This window comes from Canis aureus, chromosome 6 (assembly GCF_053574225.1).
Source record: "Canis aureus isolate CA01 chromosome 6, VMU_Caureus_v.1.0, whole genome shotgun sequence".
NCBI classification, from domain to species: Eukaryota; Metazoa; Chordata; class Mammalia; order Carnivora; family Canidae; genus Canis; species Canis aureus.
This window is the reverse complement of record NC_135616.1, coordinates 80743773-80760305: the sequence shown is the minus strand read 5'-3', so window position 1 is coordinate 80760305 and position 16533 is coordinate 80743773. Positions and strand designations below refer to the sequence as shown.

The following is a 16533-nucleotide window of genomic DNA, read 5'->3' as shown; positions in this document are numbered from 1 at the left end:
TGATACCACAGAACATATACCCATGGGGACAAGTTTCCCTGTGTAAGCTGACATCTTTCCCAGGGACCTGGTAGGCTGAACTAAGTGACTGAGTCAGAATCTGTGGAGTGGCTTTGGTCTAAATTCGAACATGGGTCAGCAAACTGTGGCCCTCAGGACAAATCCAACTGTCTCTTTTTGTCAATAAAGTTTTATTGGAACACCATCATGCTCATTGGGTTCCTATTACCTGTGGCTGCTTTGCTACTACAACAGTAGAGCTGAGTGGTTGCAGATGCAAACAGCTGAGAAAGATTCAACTGCATAGAAGTAGACTACCTAACCCAAGAGCAACAAAATAAAAGTTAATTACCTAGAACTAAATGAACAGATTTCATTATAATTAATATTTACATTAACTCACAGAAGAAAAAAACCTTTCTTTTCCACTGATTTCTTACCCTCAACAGATTATACCTACATAAACTAGAATGAAACACTTTTTATTTATTTTTATTTTTTTTAAGATTTTATTTATTTATTCATGAGAGACACACAGAGAGAAGCAGAGACATAGGCAGAAGGAGAAGCAGGCTCCCTGCAGGGAGCCCGACGTGGGACTCAATCCCAGGACCCCGGAGTCATGCCCTGAGCCAAAGGCAGATGCTCAACCACTGAGCCACCAGGTGTCACATTTTTTTAAAACACTTTTTTAAAAAAATTGTAATAATCTGTTTAATCCAGTGAATCCACAATATTAGCATTTCAACTTATAATCAATCTAAAAAATATTAATGAGATATTTTACATGTTAAAAATTTTAGATCTTCAAATCCAGTGTTTATTTCTATACTTACAGCCCATTAAAGCACTCTCAATGTCATTTTGTCCCAATTAAACTTCCAAATTTCAAAAGAAAAAAATTCTGAGAGATCTTAATATAGATTATAAGCTAATATATCATCAGGACAATGAAAAAAATAATTTTATAGATTAATAATCTATAGATTTTATAGATCAATTAATTGGCCTCATCCACAAACCAATAGTAAATGTTAAATAATATGGAAAGTGACTTTACTGTGTTCCTTTACTTTTTGTGACCAAATTCCCTATTCTACAAGTTTGAGGGGGGGGGAATGTAACCAAATTGATAGTTTATCTGCCTCTAAAGGGAATTGATACTGACGATTATTTATATAGGTTCAATAGGAATCTGTCCTTTTTCTTCCCCGAATATAATTGGCTATTGACTATGCCAAACATTCTGCTGAATTGGGTATGACAAAACCATTATTACTGGCAGTAAAAAGTTTCACTTCTTGGCAGGCCAGAACTATTAACAAATATGGGAATCTTAGAGAAAATCGGGCTAATAAAGGTGGTAAAGGGGCGCCTGCTGGCTCAGTCGGCTGAGCATCCGGCTCTAGATTTCAGGGCAGGTCGTTCCAGAGCTGTGGAATCAGGTTCTGCGTCAGGCTCCGCGCTCAGCTTGTCCCTCTCCCTGCCCCAACTTGCACTCTTGCACTCTCTGTCTCTCGAATAAACAAACAAACAGATAAAAACTTTCTTTAAAGGATGGTGACAGCTCTTCAGGCACAGAAGAGTAAAATAAAGCCTGAGGAGCTTTTCGAAGCCCCCAGAGGCAGTTCACCGCAGTGTCAGCAGCCGCGGCTCAAAACCATTCAAAAACAAGGTGTCTGTGTCTTACTCGAGGTCTCACAGTATGCCTACAGAAATAGATTTTCATCAAATAAAACAAAATATTAATTTAATGACGTTGCATCAGAAAATTGTTAATTGACTTAAAGTTTTCTCAATAACAAGAACTTACCCACAAGGAAATAAAATCCACAGAAGCAAAAACTGACCCTGCCCTGTTCCAGACTGAATACCACTGGGGATGGCAGTGGAGGGACACTGTGCATCCAGAGAAAAACCCAAAACAACAGGTTATCCTGACTGGTTCACGGCTCCAGAATAATAAGCCTGGATTAGTTGTCATAAGTATGGACTCTCTGACAAAAACAGTTTTACCCCTGATTTGACTAGACATCCCATAAATGTGATGAACATATAAGCAAGTGGCTGATCTCCACCATGAATACGGTAGCCTTGGTCATCTTTTTTTTTCCTTTAGATACTTGTGTTTTGTATTTGATGAGCCAATCTTTCTTCCTGAAATCTGACTCTTTTTCCCTTTTCCCAAGTAATTGTTTTCTTGCCTAAACGTTTTTGTGTCCGAGTCTTTGATAACATGTATCATGTGCTAACAGCAACACTGAGCAGGAGCTGAGGATTTGGAAATGAATTTGAACTCCTACCTAGTAGTAGCAGACTTATCTGTAAAAGGGGAACTTCCCCTTCAAATATTTCGCAGGAAGTTGACACCACGTCTGTCTGCTCTGACACCCCATGCAGAGGGAAGGGATCCTCCGAACAGTTATGGCCAAGAGGCCACCTCAGGGGTCCAGGCACTTATCCCGAGAGAGGTTGTTCTGTCCACACTCCGGCTCCTGGACCAGCCTCGTCCGTGCCTCCCTCACTCCCCTCCCTGCCTCAACCTCTCTTGAGATCTTGCAGTTCCTGGAACATGGCAGCCTCTCCCTACTACCAGTTTTTTTTTTTTTTTTTCTTCTGCCCTACATGTTTTTTAGCCAAGCCAGCACCTACCCTTCTCTCCCGACACAGTTTGTGCATCACTTTCTATGGAAGCTTTCCCTGAACATCCACATCCCCTGTTATAAAGTCTCCCAACCCTTGGAATTCTATTGGTAAACTTCTCACAATTGTAATAAATTACTGATTTATGTGATTCTTTATTTAACGTCCAACTTCTCTGACAGATCATATACTTCAAGAGGACAGGGGCTGACTCTGTTTTCGCTCTTCTGTCTCTGTCATACCCTACCATGCAAGGCAATTGTGAGTGCTCAATAAGCATTGGTTGAATGAGTAATGGATGGCCAGTGTAGCATTGGGGCTTATTCAGAGTGACAAGAACTATTGAATGAGATGAAATTTCATGGACATTCAGGTTCCAAACCTCAAAATAGAAGAGTTTGGAGTTACAGACCATCTTGAGATCACTCATTCATTTATTAATCAGCCATTCAGTGAGTACTTTACTAAGAATCTACTTGATGGATTCTTAGATTCATCCCTTGGGATGGATACAACAGTGAATAAAACTGACCCAGTCCTGGTTAATATTCAAAAAATATAAGGAACTGATACAACTCAACTCCAAAAAAAAACAAGTAATCTAACTAAAAATGGGCAGAAGTCATAAACAGACATTTCTCCCAAGAAGACATACAGATGGCCAACAAACACACAAAAAGATGCTCATCATCACTCATCGTCAGATAAATGCAAATCAAATCCACTATGAGATACCACCTCACACCTGTCAGAATGGCTAATATTAACAATACAAGAAACAACAGGTGTTGGCAACGATGTGGAGAAAGCGGAACCCTTGTGCACTGTTGGTGGGAATGCAAACTGGTGCAGCCACATGGAAAACAGTATGGAGGTTCCTCGAAGAGTTAAAAATAGAATTACCATATGATGTAGTAACTCCACCACTGGGTATTTGCCCAAAGAAGATGAAAACACTAATTAAAACAGATACATGTATCCCTATGTTTATTGCAGCATTATTTACAATAGCCAAGATATGGAAGCAATCCAAGTATCCATCCATAAATGGATAGAGGATGTGAGATAGATAGATAGATAGATATGGAATATTAGCCATAAAAAAGAAAATCTTGACATTTGCAATGATGAGGATGGATCTAGAGGGTGTAATGCAAAGAGATAGAAGTCAGAAAAAGACATATACCATATTATTTCACTAATATGTGGAATTCAAGAAACAAAACAAAACAAAAAGACAAAAAGCAGACTCTTAAGTAGAACAAACTGGTGGTTACCAGAGGGGAAGTGGGCAGGGGGATGAGTGAAACAGGTGAAGGGGATTAAGAGTACATTTCCTGTGATGAGCACCGAGTAATGCACAGAGTTGTCAAATCATATACTGTACATATATCTGAAACGAATATAACACTGTATGTTAATTGTACTTGAACTTTAAAAAATATGTAAAAATAAACTTTAAAAGGATTGGTCCAGTCCTTGCCTTTACTGAGTCTATAGTCTACTGAGGGAGGCAGAGATTAATAAGACACCCACATCCACACACAAGATGTAAAATTATAACCCCGCCAAGTACCAGGAAAGGGGGTACAAAGTACTCTGACAGGCCCAGTCGGGGGGCTTCTCTTGCCAAGGAACCTGCCTTTTCTGCAAGTGCTTTGCTGAGCTGCCATCTGAAGGATGTGTAAGAGTAAGCAGGCCACACAGAAGGGGAGTACTGGGAGACAGCGCCCCATGGGTCTTTTGCATTTCTGCGTTACTTTTTTTTTAAAGATTCTATTCATTTATTCATGAAAGACAGAGAAAGAGGGAGAGAGAGAGAGGCAGAGACACAGGCAGAGGGAGAAGTGGCTCCATGCAGGGAGCCCGATGTGGGACTCGATCCTGGGTCTCCAGGATCATGCCCTGGGCTGAAGGCAGGCGCCAAACCGCTGAGTTCTATGCTACCTTTTTGATGATGTTTGTATAGCAAACAGCCTTGGAAGACAGAAACAGTACAAAAGGCAGCTTCATTGACTGTCAGTGTAATAAAGATAATGTCTCCACCCAGTTCCAAGGAGAGGCAGGCTTCCTGCTATGATAAAAGAATTGGGTTTCTTGAAGTCAGGCTTCCGTGGCTGTGCTGCAAGCCATTGCATGCCCAGTATCCACTTGGGCTGCTCCAACGTCACCCTACCGGAACTTGGGGCCAAGGGGAGGGAGATGGGAGCCCATAACCGGGAAGTTACACTAAGAATATGCAGATGATGACCCGCTGAGCGAAGAGGCACCAGCCATCCACATGAGGTTGGCAGGTGGCACCTCCAGCATCAGAGCTCCCATCTGGGGGAAGTGAAAACCCTGAGGCCATTTTGACTGAAGGCACGGTTTCAATACAGTCACCACAAGATTTTTGACTTACAAATCCCAGAAATGAGGATAAAGGACAATCATCAGGGAGAAAAGCAGTTGTCTGTCCCAGGTGACAAGCAGGCAGGAGATAGAGAACAGGCACCTGTTCTCTGGGGTTAAGGTGGTTGGGACAGGGTCATTAACTTCTCATGGGCTCAACTCTAGGTGGTTGTTTTAAAAGGGACATCAGGAAAAGCAAAGCAGGAACTTGTGGCAGGAATCATAGCTCAGGTCCTTATCTGAACGTCCAGATGCAGCGTGAGCAGGGTTGTCTGTCCCAGTAGAAAATGTCAGGACAGCAATTCAAAATAGCTGCTTTCCCTTCACAGAAAATGACACAAACAATGAAATTCATGCTTCTCGCTGTGCCATGAATGATAAGTCCGTGGTCTCTGACCTAGGATTCTCCGTTCTTCTGCAAGAATCCATGAAACTGGCTGGCTATCTAACTAGCTTGCAAGCAGCATAACACTTCAGGCCCTTCAGTTATTGATAGGCAAGTAGATGGCATATGCAAAGGCCCTGTGGTGAGCAAGAGTAGAGCAAATAAAAGGATGTGAAAGAAGGCACACATGGGCGGAGTGCAGGGATGAGGGGCCATGAGGTGAGATGAGGTTTGGAGGCCCAAGCCATGGACCCTCAGACACTGCTGCTGAGGCAGCCCCAGGGCTTTCTTGGCCATTTGTGGTGACAAAGCCACTTCCATGCAGAGCATGTAAATTAACAAACTGGCTTGGAGAAGGGCACAGGACGACAAGGCTTGGGCCAATCTGAGCCAATGAGATAATTTTTAACAAAGGAAAAGTAAAAACTGGAAGTGTTTTCTATACCTCACCCTGTAACAAAATTATTTCCTGCATGCTACTTTATAATACTTCTGTTAAAGATTAGAGGAAGTCTACTTTCCAGTGCCCATGTGAACGAGGAAAAGTGATCACTGGCCGGCATTGCTGTCTACCCTGTAGGGTCCAAAAGAAGGCAGTCACCTCAAAAGGGAGAGGTACACAGTGACTCTGCACGAACCACTTTATCTTACCCCTTGACCAATAAAGAAGAATTGTTCCAGTTTTACAGGGACGGGAAGGGAGAGGAGAGGGAGAAGGGGAGAGACCTCACTCACCAGGAGAGAGCTGTGAAACCAGGGTGGCTCGTGTCCGATTATTACCTATTGTCATGGTACAAATGAAAGGACTTTGTTAAGAAGCCCTCTGACCCACCCTGGTTTTTGGAGTTTGGAAGTTTTCACTCACCACCTATTAATTCCTTTGCAGCCTGCAATGAAGTCATCCTGGATCTCTGACCAAAGAAAGTATCTCCAAACAGGGGGCAAACCCCGCACAGCCTCCTTAAGAAGTTTCATTCTTGGGGCCCCAGGGTGGCTCAGTGCTTGAGCACCTGCCTGCGGCCCAGGGCATGACCCCGGGGTCCCGGGATCGAGTCCCACTCGGGCTCCCTGCAGGGAGCCAGCTTCTCCCTCTGCCTGTGTCTCTGCTTCTCTCTGGGTCTCTCATGAATAAATAAGTAAAATTTTTAAAAGAAGAAAGAAGAAAGAAGAAGAAGAAGAAGAAGAAGAAGAAGGAGAGGGAGAGGGAGGGGGAGGGGGAGGGGGAGGGGGAGGAGGAGGAGGAGGAGGAGGAGGAGGAGGAGGAGAAGGAGGAGGAGAAGAGAAGGAGAAGGAGGAGGAGGTTTGGTTCTTACCCTGAGAGTGATAAGGGGTCACTCAAGGACTTGGGGTGGGGGTGACATCCTTAGGTCTGGGTGTCAGATTAGGGAGGTTATCAATCTTCTGGGATTATCTGCTCCTGGGGGAGATCTGGACCTGTGGGAATTTGCTCCTTGGTTCTTCACTGCAGCCCCAAGCTTGTGAGGATCCCCATTGGCTCCCTGGAACTGGAATCCCAAAAAGGAAGCCAAATGGCATAGGGCCCCAGAGCAGCCTACGGGGTGGCTTTCCCACTCCTCCCCAGCTCTCTCTTACATAATCAGCACAGCAACTGCTAAAAGGCTGCCAACCCTCACCTGAGTCTCAGGCCAGGCTGGTGGGAAAGAGGCTTGGAGAGAGACAGCCCGAGAGGGGAGCAGATCAGGCCGGGGCTGCGGGCCGGGGAAGAGAGTAAATTGCAGCCTTGTTTGGGGCACTGCGGGTGACGGACCTCAGCGGTGCCTGGTTTCCCCCTGTGAGGCCAACGGAGAGGCTGCCAGAAAAGCCCGGAAATTGCAGGCAGAAAAGTGAAGGGGTAAAGGGGTGTGTGTGGGATAGTGCGGGAAGACGGCAAGGGAGGGAGGTGTCTCGGAATGAGGCTGGCTCACTCACGGAACCGCCGACAGGATCGTGGGTGGCAGGTGCCGCCCGCCCGAGAGCTGGCCCAGGTTTTCAAAACTCTCCAAGGTTTCTCAATCTTCCCCTGGTGGCCCCCATGCTCCTCCCAGGCCATGTCCCAGCCGGTAGTTCCGTCCTTAACACAGCTCAGTTCCCATAAATGGGATGTCTTGGGGCCAGTGGGAGTGGAATGGGACAGGTATAAAAAGGAAGTGCGAGGCCCTGGGAAGAGGCCCCGTCCAGGCAGCTGCACTCAGGAGCTGAGGTCGCAGGAGACACGGCCACACCACGGCCCCACCCACTGCAGCCAGGATGCTTCTGAGGGCGGCTCAGACAGGTGCCTGCAGCACTCAAGGCCGGCTTGGTTGTGGGTTTTCGGGCTGAGAGCCCCAGACAGCCCTCAGAGCCACTGCACACAGGGGCTGGCCTCCTCTGTCCTGGGGAGGGGAGGGAGGGGAAACAGAGTCACTGAAGGGAGGAAGGAGGGGAGAAGAGGAGGAGGAGACAGAGGCCGGGCAATTGGTGTTAAGGCCTCATTGCCTGGGTGGGGTGGAGCAGAAGGAAGGGCAGGAAGTGCTCCCAGGGGCCTGACTCTGGATTCCCCTCCAGGCTTTGTGGTCCTGATCCTGCTGCAGAGCTGTAAGTAACCCCTGGATGGGCGCGGGAGGGCGATGTGGAGGGGACGTGGGGGCCTCGGTCCTGGCAGCGGGGAGCACCTGCCAGCTGCTTCTGTGATTCAAATGGCTCAGAAACACTAACAGCTGCTAAACCAAGGCGATACGCATGTGGATGCTTACTACGCTCTTCTCTATTTTTTCCGTACATTTGAAATTTTTCAAAATAAAATCCATCCAAAGGCTCTGGTGCACTGAGGGCGCGGACCCGTCTTGGCCTGGTGGGCACCGCGGTGGGCCTAGGGGCAGCCTGGGTGAGGACGCCCACTGTTCCTCCGCAACCACGAGGGCGGGAAAGGCTCACTCCGCAGCAGGAGGGCGTAGGGTGAGGAGAGGAACGACTTCCCGGTCCTCTGTGCCTGTGCCCGCCCTGGGGGACGGGCTGAGGGGCACCGGGGACCGCCATCCCGGGTGGGTGACAAGTTAGGGACAGTTCCGCAGGAAGGCAGGGAAGCAGCGGCCAGAGCATCCCAGATGGACCACCCCTTGCAGGGGTCCTTAGTCTCCACCCTGAGGGCAGTTCTGGGCTGGGTGCCTCCTCTCCTTCCAGGCCACTGCCTCCAGGAAGCCCTCTTTACTTGCTCCGAGTCCCATTTTACCTTTAGTCACCAGCCCCCACCCTCAGGGCACGTCTGCGGGATGCTTACCCACTGCATTTTATCTGCTCAAAGCATTTTCAGAATAGGCCTTCTTCTCATCAGAGGCGGGGGCAGCTGAGCCAGCGCCTTGTGCTTAGAATTCTAACTGGACTCACATCTCAGCCCGGCCTGCGCTCAGGGCAGGGCTCAGCCGGAGGCGCCGGCTCAGGCCTGGCTCAGGCCCCACCCCAGGCTTCTTCTCCAGGCTCTGCACACAAACTGGTCTGCTACTATACCAACTGGTCCCAGTACCGGAAGGGTGATGGGAGCTGCCTTCCCGATGCCATCGACCCCTTCCTCTGCACCCACGTCATCTACAGCTTCGCCAACATAAGCAACAACGAGATCGACACCTGGGAGTGGAATGATGTCACGCTCTACGACACGCTGAACACACTCAAGAGCAGGTTGGGCCACAGACTGCCAGGACAGGAGGGAGTTGGAGGGCTAGACCGGCTGGTCTCAGGGCACGGCACCTCTGCTGGGGACGCGGGTGACGGCCCCCGGGACCCTGCTGGGGAATCCGAGGGCCCGGGCTTCCGTGGGAGCAGGTGATGAGCACCCATGCTGGGCCAGACCTGGTGATGGCGAAGGCAGGCTACAGAAGGAGCCTAGTGGAGCTCCCGGGGCAGGGTGGGGGGGGGGGGCAGCCCTCTCCCCCACTGGCGGTGCCTCTCCAGGGAACATGGGAAATGCTCACGACTCTATTTTGCCGTATCCTGGTTTCCCCACTCAGGGGATCAAACGTGGGCCGCGTACCTCAGGGTGGTTGGGAGGCCCTCCCGCCCAGCGCTGAAAGCCTTCAGCAGCCTCCCACCCCCGGGGCCACTCATGTTACAACAGCCTCATTCCACCCAGCCCTCCTGCCTCCCTGTGCCCCACAGGAACCCCAACCTGAAGACCCTCCTGTCTGTTGGAGGATGGAGCTTTGGTTCTCAAAGGTAGGAGCCAACTCCCGGAGAATGGAATGGGGGTGAGGAGGCACAGACCTTCCCCACCCACTCTGCAGGGTCCTGAGAGCCCCAGACTGATAAGGCACAGGGGCCTAAATGGTTGCCAGGCGCCAACCCCGTGAACAGCCCCAAAACCTGAGCCCGGAGAAAAGAGGGCCTTGCCAAGAGTCACATAGCCCGTTGCCAGTCGGTCTTCCGACTCTGCCCATGCTCCATTTACTGCCTCCCAAAGTTGAAAACACAGAACTTCTGGGAGAGACTGCCCTAAGCACTGGGAGGAGAGAGATGGAAAGAATGGAAAAGTTGGGAGTTAGAGAGCCTGGAGGACTCCCTGAAGTGGGTAGGGTTGGAGCAGGGTGTGAAGGGGGGGGCAGACGCAGCTCTGATATCTCCCACCTACTGAGTGACCACTGGGCATCAGGCACCCCACCCAGCCACGACCACAGGTGATCCCCCAGCAGCACCGGGCACACAGCAATTGTCCCCACTTCACAGACAAGGAAACTGAGATGTAGGCTGCGAACTTTCCGAGGTGGCTTGGCTAGTAGGCGTTAGCGCAGGGCCTGGAAACCGGAGCCGCCGCTCCAGAGCTCTGTCTCAGGGGCCCGGAGGTGGGTCCTGCCCCAGCCATGCCCTCTGGGGTGCTGGGGTTCAGGCCCCTGCTTCCCAAGGCCTCAGAAACCCCTGGAGACAGCCATGGCCCCCAGCGGGTCAGCGCTGAGCACTCTCCAGGGGTGATCTGGGCCCTAGATTTTCCAAAATAGCCTCCAAGACCCAGAGTCGCAGGCCTTTCATCAAGTCAGTGCCACCGTTTCTGCGAACCCACGGCTTCGACGGGCTAGACCTGGCCTGGCTCCACCCCGAGCGGAGAGACAAGCGCCACTTCACCACACTGGTCAAGGTGCTGGTCGGTCGGGGAGAGCGGGGGCGAGGGGGGCTGGCCCCAGGGAGCGGGGTGGGCCAGAGCTGTCTTCAGCCGCTGGCCCCCCGAGGGCAGGAGGACAGGGGTCTGAGGTCTGGGGTCTGGGACCCAGACCAGGGAAGGACCAACTGGCCTGTGCCCCGAGATCTTAGACAACAAGGGGGATATCTCGTGACTGTGCTGGAGGTGCGGTGGGGTCCGCAGAGGCCGGAGGGCACCAAGCAGAGCACCCCCCGCACCGTCACCCATCACTGCCTACTGAGCAGGGAGCATCATTACCCCCTGTTTGATCCGCAGCAGGCACTGCCTTGGCCGTATCTGAAGGGGGCGGCCCAAGCATTTCTATCACCCAGGGGCACACTGATTGTCTAAACAAATTGTCCATAGTGCCAAAATTATTTTAATTTTAAAGACCACTTTAATTTTGTGGTCTCATTTACTGGCATGAACAAAACACAAACTGAAAAACAAAGTTCTTCCAACACGATCTGTGGGCCAACGAGGACCACCGTCTGTCCTCACGGTCCCTCTGGGACAGGCAGCAGCTGAGCATCGATGGGGACGTGTGGGGTGTGCGGATGTGACTGGTCCAAATGGTTTTTTAGGAAAAGGGTGGGTGAGACCAAGGTGCGGCCACCAATGGGTCGGTTTATCACTCCCCTGAAGCCCCGTCTGATGAGGAAGATCAGCGACCTTGAGGAGACCTTGGCCTGTGTCCAGAGACTCCCTCTCACAGCCGGGGCCCCTTTCTCTCTCTTTCTCTCTGTCTCTCTCTCTCTCTCTCTCTCTCGACCAGGAAATGAAGGCTGAGTTTGCGAGGGAAGCCCAGGCGGGAGCAGGGCAGCTTCTGCTGCTCAGCGCAGCAGTGTCTGCGGGGAAGGTGACCATCGACAGTGGCTACGACGTGGCCCAGATCTCCCGGTGAGTCTCCTCCGCGCGGAGTCAGGAGACTGGCTTTCTAATCCGCCGTTCTTCCAAAGACTTGATGTATGGCCTTGAGCAAGTAGTCACTTCTGCTCTCTGTGCCTCAGTCTCCCCGTCTATCAAAGGGGGCACAGTCATCCTTGTCCCTCCTCTTTCACGCGGGTATCGTGCTACGCAGCTGAGAGGGTCTCTATGAATGCATTTGCGGAAAAGGAAGTAGGAAATGCTGCACAACCTGGCCCATCACCGCCGAGCACGTTCTCCGCCCGGGGCTTTCCTCCACGGAGTGCGGCCACTGGGGACGCGGCACAGCAGCAACAACACTGGGCATTTCTAGACCCCGAGGCACCTTCACACACATACACCTCCCTGTTCACCCCTCCTCGCCGCCCTGACTTCTTCTGCACACGAGGATGAGCAGTGCTCAGCCAGGAGGGGCTGATGTCTCAGTGGAAGCAGACACGGACCTTAGGGAGCCCAGGAGTAAAGACGAAGGCTCTTCACTATGACTTTTCAGAAGCTTCTTTATGATCTTGGGGAGGTGTAGACTCAGTGTTGAAACCGACCGTTCAGGAGGAAGGAGCTAGATGGCTCTCGACCACCTGCCCCGAACACCTGAAGCTCATGTCCACGCAATCCACATGCGTGTGTAAAGCTTCCTCCCCGCCCCAGTGGCCTGTGGGTTCAGGCCATCCTTTGCTCCAACTCTTTCCCCACCAGGCCTTGTGTTGATGCCACGTTCAATCTGCTTTCAGGAGGATGAACGTGGCAGGGGCAGACGAGGGTGGAAGGGAAACACGGAGGCCGGCTCCCGACTGTGTGCTGGGGACGTAGCAGAGCAACTCCACCCTTGCCTTGGGTGCACTTGCGGGGCCCTGAGCCCACTCCCTGGCACGGCCTGGACAGTGGATCCGGGGCTCTAGGGGTTAAAGGCCTGCCTGGCTGCCCATCACATCGTGCTGGGGAATGGACGTGAGGCTGTAAGACTTTCTAATTTCCTGCCTCGCCCTCTGACCTCTCTTCCCTAGACACCTGGACTTCATCAGCCTTATGAGCTATGACTTTCACGGAGCCTGGCGTCAGACCACCGGACACCACAGCCCCCTGTTCCGAGGCCAGATGGATGCAAGTTCTGACCGATTCAACAATGCTGTGAGCTTGGAAGGCGGGTGGGTGGCCAGGAGGGGGCCCCAGAGACCTGTCACCTGCCTGTGCTCACACACCAGCCCTGTACACCTGGGGAATCCTGCAACAGAAGACATATGGGGCCCACTCCACAGATGAGGAAACTGAGGCCCATAGTCTGTGAGTTCTCCATGGCTGCAGGAGGGAGGAGGCAAGAGTCTAGTCTAGGCCAGCCTTGTACTTGTTGGGTAACCTGAGCCCGATTGGCTGCTGACGGTAATAATCCCTTCCTCTACCTAAGATAATATTTTTAGAGAATGGAACTACAAAATGCACTCTAGACTGCTATTATCAGCTCCTGGAAGGAAGTGAATCCCGGATGCCCAGCACACCTGGAACTGCCCCTGGTCAGGGCAGCAGTGGGAGCTGTTCAGTCTTGCCCACCTTGCCCCACCAGCACACTAATAGCTCATAACCCCCCCCTCCCCAGGACTATGCCGTGAGCTACATGCTGAGGCTGGGGGTCCCAGCCAATAAGCTGCTGATGGGCATCCCCACCTTTGGAAGGAGCTTCACTCTGGCCTCCTCTGAGACCGGTGTGGGTGCCCCCATCTCAGGGCCGGGATTATCAGGCCAGTTCACCAAGGAGGAGGGGATCCTGGCCTACTATGAGGTATGAGCTAGGGAGAAGGTAAGAGCCTCACACACTCAGAGGCCCCGAGGAGGTGAGCCTCCCACCCTGCCCCCCTCTTTTTGCTCCTTTGCGAGTAAAACACTATGTTCCGGTAAACCTAGCACCCTGAGGAGGGAGAAGAGGAGAGGTCAGGCCTCTTGCTCCCGAGTCCCCTGCAGGCACACCTGGCTGCCTGCCTGGCTGGCTCCCACGCGGCCCTCTGGTCCTAGCTGAGGTCTTCCTTCCAGCCCAGGAAAGAGCGATGGCCGAAGGGCAGGTTCCCTTGCCTGGACCCCTCTGCTGCTCTCTACTGCTTTGGGCCCCTTCGTGCCACCTCCTCGTTTCCTCCCGCTCTAAGATGCCAGAAGCAAACCAGAGTCCACCCCCCACCCCAGTGGCCTCAGGCTACAGCACCCCCAGGACCCTGGGGCATTTGCATCTAGTTTGTATAAATTTGCATGAAGACTGCAGTCTGGGGGCTGGGGGCTGGGGGCAGCTGAGCAGGATGAAGCGAGGGACTGAAGGAGACTTGGGCAGTGGCATCTCCCTGTGCCCTGCAAGGTCTCACGCAGCTCTCCGTGCCACCTGCCCTGTCCTCTGCTCAGATCTGTGACTTCCTCCGCGGAGCCTCGGTCCACAGGCTCACCAGCCAGCAGGTCCCCTACGCCACCAAGGGCAACCAGTGGGTGGGGTATGATGACCAGGAGAGCGTCAAAAACAAGGTAGGCTCTCAAGGCCTCACCCCAGGATGAAGAGGGGAAGGGAGCCCGGATTCAGGTCCCTGCACGAGGTCCTGGAGGTGCCTGCTGGTCCTGTCCCTCAGGGAGCCCAGGGGAACCCAGCTCTGCCCGCTGTGGGTCTTCCCCGCAGGTGCAGTACCTGAGGAACAGGCAGCTGGCTGGCGCCATGGTGTGGGCCCTGGACCTGGACGACTTCCGGGGCACCCTATGTGGCGGGGCTGCACGCTTCCCCCTCACCAGTGCCATCAAGGATGCGCTCACGGCGGCCTAGCCTGTGTCCTGCTCACAGGGGGGGGCAGGGATGCCCTCGCCCTTGGCTCTGGCTGGCCAGGAGCCTATCGCCTGCCCTGCTGAGCACCCCCCAGCCTCAGTCTCCCTGCCTTGGGCCCCCGCAGAGGAGCCCCCAGCTCAGCTCCGGTGCACAAGCGGGTAGAGGGGGGCCCTGGGCAGCTGGGGCCTGGGGAGGGCAGAGCGCGGGACACAGCTCAGCAACCCCTTCGGATTCGTGAAAATGCTCGATGGCCCCAGCCCCACACGGAGGTGCCTTCGACCCCCTCCCCAGGCGTCCTTGCCAAAGAAGGCCATTTGGCCAGTGCTGCCCCACGCAGCCAAGCACGTCCCACGAAGCAGCCGCCGCACGAATCGCCCTCTCAGGGCCCAACTTGAAACCCTGCGGCCAGGAACATGACCATGTCCCCCCACTTCCCCTTCCTAATTCCGCAGCCGCGGCTCAATAAAGCACCAGAGCTTTCGCGTGTTGGCGCTTGCTTGGCCCGTCTCTGTGGCCCCACGGGGCTCCGGGGGCTCCCCTCCCTCGCCTCTTCCGCATTCCTCTCTGAGGCTTGGGGGCTTGGAGCTTGTAGGAGGTGCAGCAGGAGAGGCTCCCCTGGCCTCTTCTGGGCCCCAGGGAGCCCCAAAAGGGGGCCAACCCCCTCAGATCCATCCACCGAGGATTTAACCCAGGAGGACTGACGGCTTTCCAGGTATTGACGTAGTCCAGGCCTCTTGACGCAGTTCCTTGTTCAAAGAAGCCTCTTCTGTTTCCCAGAGGGTAGCAGGTGCTAGGAAGGAAGTCGCTTCATTCCAAACCCTCATCTCTGAGCACCTGGGAGGGGTAGGGAGCCAACCCAAGGCCAGGTGAGAGAGCCCCAACCCTAGCCACTCAGGGCCAGAAGAAGACCCCGGAGCCCTCCTGCACCCTCCCCCCAGCCCAGGCTGGAGCCTCTGCAGGCTCTTCGGCCTCCTCGGAGACTCCCGGAGGCCGTAGGTGGCTCATGAACTTAAGGACCCCCTCCATTGCTGGTCTGAAACAGGTGTCCTAGGGCCGCAGCTCAGCCCTCTGCCTCCCTCGTCTCTCCTCTTGGGACCCACTGGGCCCTCAGGCTGGCTGGGGACACGAGCCGGCAGGCAGTGGGATGGGACTACATGGGGTGGGCTCCAAAGACCAGCCAGGCTTCCAGCCTTGACGAGGTAGAAGTGCTCTCATCAGGTTTCTGTGCATCTCCCAGGGCCCCCGGCAGCCCTTGCGTCCAGAGCCCAGATGCACACTCCAAAGTCAAAGGGAATTTCTGTGTGGATTCCCTCCTGTGTGGACTATCCATTTGTGACACTGGTTTGAGGTGTAGGGAAGGAGGTACCTATTGGCCACCCTGAAACCTGAACCGGCTGGAGCTGGGCAGATGCAACTGATCCCAAGGTCACTAAAGGCAAAGAAAGTGAGAACGTGGCCAAAGCCGCAGGAGGGCACCTGGCAGCACATGGCGGGCCAGGTGGCCGGGTGCTCGCCAACCCCTGCCCCTTGCCCACCGCACCACACGAGGGTCTTCGAAACCCCGGGGCTGCCCACCCTCCAGGGTAGCCCAGCCCCGTCCTCCTCCCTGGAGCCACCCTTCCCCCAGCCTGGGCCAGGCTCCCCGGGCTGACTCAGGGTCCGGCAGAGTTAGTCACATTCACTTATAGCTGTGGAGTCAGAGGCCAGGGATGGGGATCGGGTCTCCGGGGCCCGCCTCCTGCCTGGCAGGACACTGAGTCACTTGGCAGAGGGCAAGGCACCCAGGCCGGGCCGGACCCCGGGGCTCCCCAGGCCCTCTGCGGCCACTCTGCCACAGATGGCCGGCAGCGACAGGAGCCCCAGGGCAAGGGGGACAGCCCGCGTGTGGCTGGGGGCCCTAAGTCAACGACATGTGTATTTATTTTTAAATGTTGGGAGATACCATACACGCTAAAGAATGTGCGAGATGGATTTGTGTCATTTAGAGAATGACTGGTGAGAACCGGTGAAACCCCACACCCCCGGGATGGGAAATGAGACCTCAGCAGTGTCCCCGAAACCCCTCCAGCTCAGACCCCCCATCCCTCCGCCTGCAGGCAGCCACTCCTGACCCCTCTGCCTCCCTCTGGGGTCTCATCATCTAGAAGCCCCTGGAGGAAGGGAGCCTGGGGGTGCCTGTGTTTGCACCGAACATGGGGGGGTCCCGCCGCTCTGTGAGCCTTCCTCCCTTCATTCGCCTGGAAGTTGTTCCATCTGTCA

General features: G+C 53.6%; 1 protein-coding gene across 2 annotated transcripts; it reads left to right on the top strand.

Moving 5' to 3' along the window:
• The first annotated feature begins 7519 nt into the window (after window positions 1–7519).
• On the top strand, window positions 7520–14760 carry CHI3L1 (chitinase 3 like 1). 2 transcript variants are annotated; one of them, XM_077902553.1, is made up of 10 exons: window positions 7520–7691; window positions 7964–7993; window positions 8872–9073; window positions 9551–9607; window positions 10370–10520; window positions 11338–11462; window positions 12494–12617; window positions 13081–13263; window positions 13825–13985; window positions 14134–14760. In XM_077902553.1, the coding sequence occupies exons 1-10, from the start codon at window positions 7667–7669 to the stop codon at window positions 14144–14146; spliced, it is 1071 nt and encodes a 356-aa protein (XP_077758679.1). In that variant the 5' UTR covers window positions 7520–7666; the 3' UTR covers window positions 14147–14760. The 2 variants fall into 2 exon arrangements, with proteins under 2 accessions (XP_077758679.1, XP_077758678.1); XM_077902552.1 differs by having other exon boundaries at window positions 7526–7691; window positions 13869–13985.
• Window positions 14761–16533: the final 1773 nt, after the last annotated feature.

What these genes read in the sequence shown, in the direction of transcription:
- CHI3L1 (XM_077902552.1), top strand. Translation starts at nt 7,667, where the DNA reads ATGCTTCTGAGGGCGGCTCAGACAG. An exon ending in GACGTGGCCCAGATCTCCCG is followed by an intron (nt 11,463 to 12,493) that starts GTGAGTCTCCTC and finishes TCTCTTCCCTAG; the next exon opens with ACACCTGGACTTCATCAGCC. An exon ending in AGGAGAGCGTCAAAAACAAG is followed by an intron (nt 13,986 to 14,133) that starts GTAGGCTCTCAA and finishes TCTTCCCCGCAG; the next exon opens with GTGCAGTACCTGAGGAACAG.